The sequence below is a fragment of the Hemibagrus wyckioides genome, linkage group LG19 (genome assembly GCF_019097595.1).
Source record: "Hemibagrus wyckioides isolate EC202008001 linkage group LG19, SWU_Hwy_1.0, whole genome shotgun sequence".
Lineage (NCBI taxonomy): Eukaryota > Metazoa > Chordata > Actinopteri > Siluriformes > Bagridae > Hemibagrus > Hemibagrus wyckioides.
Genome location: NC_080728.1, coordinates 10,689,077 through 10,692,568, shown reverse-complemented (window position 1 = coordinate 10,692,568; position 3,492 = coordinate 10,689,077). Strand labels below are relative to the sequence as shown.

Here is a 3,492-nt window from a genome sequence, read left to right as displayed (position 1 = left end):
TGATATAAATTTTGCATAACCCTTTTCCTTTAACAAATAAAATGATCATTTAAATTTATGGTGTTTATTACATTTTGTATGAGGATATAAAAATAGTAAAGTACTTTTTCCATGGCACTGTACATCCTGTGGTCTAACAAGTAACATGTTTTCGTAGCTGTTTCTGACTGAACCTAATGGAAGACACACCTCTTCCGTCAGTTTGAGTTTTATTATTCCAGTCCAGGTTTAGTCACATTCCAAAACATGTTAGGACAGAGTGTAAGAAACTGCGATAGAGAGAGAGTCAGAAAGAGAGAGAGAGAGAGTTACATTTGCCTATTTCACCTACTCCATATGGTTGGCACTGGGAATCAGCTATTATTTTTGGGACACTGTCTTTCCCATCACTTCTCTCTGTCCTGACTTAATCTGCTCTAAATCTCACTTCCTACTCACTCACTTCAGTATTTGTCCCCATTAAAGTTCACTCTGCTGTCTCAGGTTTAAAAAAGCAGCAGTCACACTGGAGTGTGGAATTCTTCACTGGCTTTGCTCCAGGTTGCTCTGGCTTCTGTCTCATACACTCCCAATCTCTGTCCCTCCCCTTTGCTCCCAGCGAAACATTGCCTGCTGAGTCGATTGTGCTGTCACAGGATTTTTTGTGCTCTCTCTGGTCTATTTTGCTTGTCACTGTGCTTTCTCTCGTGTGTAGCGTGAGTGCAGTGTGGACGTGGCATCCCTGTGTGTATGCGCATATGGCATGTAACGGCTCCTACACAGTGGTTATCGTCCCTCTGCAGAACAGCCTGTACAGCTCGGACGCACTGCGATTCTTCCACTGGGTGAGGCTGTCTGTGTTTCATATGTAAGAGTCAGAGAGTATGATACATAAGGCAGAACATAAGTTACAGATGTAATGACGTATAGCATGTGTCTGAAGCTCTTTTCTCCAAAAAGTAGTGTGCTCATCTTATTTACACACACTAGCATCAGTACACCTGCTCAATCTTCATGTGTCTGCTGAATAAACTCTATTTGTCTTCGAACTCAACTTAGCATAGACGCTGACTTTCCTACCATGCAGCATTTACACCATATTCCATACCCATTCATCTCCGCCCTTATGTCTTGAATATTGTTGGAATGGATGTTAGATATTGTTGTGACTTTAACAGCTAAAGAAACTGCGTGCTCTGGAAAGAGAGAAGGACAGTCTATGGATTGGACTGCAGGTCCTGGAACGGACTCGGTTCTGGTATCAACACCAGCTTGATCAAATCTCCCAGAGAAATGCAAGGGTCGGCACAAGAGAACTCGACGAGGAAGAAGTGCGTAAATCTATCTCATCTCTCAGTGTGTCATTATAAGCCTTAAACTGTGCTAATGGCCACAGCTCTTGCAAGAAAACAATGACCAAAGTGAGGTCCGCAACTGTTAGATTTTTCAGTGACATGGTGGATATCTGTACAAGCTTATTGGCTGGTTACTTGAGTTTGGATTGGATTTAAAGGGCATCTGTAATTAGTATTTTTTTTTTTTTATTTCTTACTTGTACAAATACGATGGAGAATATCTAAAGAGTCATAATAAATAATTGGTAAGTATGCCATCATTAGATTATTAATATTCTCATTTTGGAAACTGCAGTCCAGGCCAGACTGCCTGTCTGCTGTCCTGACAGTCTTTATATAGACACTACTCTAATGCCTGTCCACCTTGCCACCATCTCAATCTGTTCAGAAAGGAAAACATGGTGGATTCTCATAGCAACTCACAGCTGCTCAGGAACATCATAGTATAAAGTATTTTATAGTATTTAAAAAGTTTGATAACCCCTGATGATTGTGTTTGAGCCATTTGAATTAATTCAGTGATCAAAAAGTATTGTGGTTCTATTAAAATTCCTTTTCCCTTGAAGGGCTAATCATGATGGCAAAGGAGCTTGGCCTGTTAACAGGATCATTACATGTAATAAAATTTTATCACTGCCCCAAGTTACAGTGATACTTTTGGTGTGTGTGTGTGTGTGTGTGTAGGAGAGCTGGTCGTGTGCACTACGTTCCTCTATGCAGCGTGTGAACGGAAGCCTGGGCAGTTTGCTGAACAATGCATATGTGTGTAGTGCAGCACCAGATGAGATGGACGCCTCTGACTGGTGTCTGCGCTGGACCAATGCCGTACTCACCCAGGTGAGAGATACACACAACAGAGCACTGAACTTAGATCTGGGACAAAATGTATGGCACTTGTATAGTAGGGTTGACAGAGTTTAGTGCTATTTAGAATTAGAGAATTAGATGGCCAAATCTTCCGTCTATTATGCTTTATAAAAAAAATCTGACACTATTACCGTGTGATTAAAAATGTGGCTGGACAGAGGACAGCACTGAAAAACATTGATTCAGTTCCGCTCAATTCACCATGGATCCAGGGCATCATGTTTATTCAGTTTCATGAAACAGATTTATTTATTTATTTATGCTCTGTCTTATATCATAGTCATATCTTTTAGATCACTTTATTGCCAACAATTCACTTCCATTTAAAGAACTGATGTGCCAGTCTGTGTGTTTCTACAGATTGAAGAATACTGTTGAAAAAGTGAACTTAGTCAGGAAAAGCTGAAACAAATTGTTCCAAAGACATTAATACTTAATGCTTTCTACTGTTCTTTTAAATATAGGAGGTGAGTCAAAAGAATGACAGGATTTCTATTTTGGAGTTTGAGAAAGAGATTCTCCTTCAACAACGGGATGGAATACACTACTTCTGAGGCCACATCTGTGTACACACACACACACACAAAATATTCCATCTACATCTTTGTGAAATGATCATGAATGTGCTTTTGAATGTACTTTAACCAAAAATCTGTGGCCTTTTTGTATATATATATTTTTAATTGCACATAAGAGTACACCTGTCTCTTAATATAATATTGTTTATAGTAAGATTTTGTCCCTTCACCACAAATGTGAATTGTGAATTTTTATGGTTGTTCATACTTTATTAAACCAACTGTCTGATTCGCTGTGTCCAGTGGCATATATGATTCGCTCTGATCTGTTCTATTCTGGTAAAAAATGACCCCCCTTTTATACTTACATAGAGACCTCACTACCTTTTTATTTTTATTATTATTATTTTTTAATATCATCATGAAATGTTATTTGCTAGGCATATATGAACATTAAAAAAAAGATAAACCCCAATTAATTAAAATATTACACAGGCTATGTTTGGGTCATAGTGACAAGAGATTAAAACGGATTAAAATGGTGTTGAGAAATTAACTGCTTTTAATAAAAGAAAAATCTCAAACAAGCAAGCACAAATAATCAACCAAAACACCTGCAGGTATTCTCAGGCATGCTTTAGAATCCTTACTGTTCACTAAAAACATAGATAAATTAAACGTCAGTCACTTTACATATTTAAATAATTAAAATAAAATTAAAATAAAATTTCAATATCTGTCATCAAGAGGAAGATGGATGGTCACAAACCATC

The 3,492-nt window shown here is 38.0% G+C and overlaps 1 protein-coding gene across 1 annotated transcript; it reads left to right on the top strand.

Annotated features, from left to right (window-relative positions):
- The first annotated feature begins 373 nt into the window (after nucleotides 1-373).
- sapcd1 (suppressor APC domain containing 1) lies at nucleotides 374-3,024 on the top strand. Its single transcript, XM_058416606.1, has 4 exons — nucleotides 374-824; nucleotides 1,158-1,310; nucleotides 2,019-2,171; nucleotides 2,666-3,024. Exons 1-4 carry the CDS (start codon nucleotides 738-740, stop codon nucleotides 2,753-2,755), a joined length of 483 nt encoding a protein of 160 aa, XP_058272589.1. The 5' UTR covers nucleotides 374-737; the 3' UTR covers nucleotides 2,756-3,024.
- The last annotated feature ends 468 nt before the right edge of the window (nucleotides 3,025-3,492 follow it).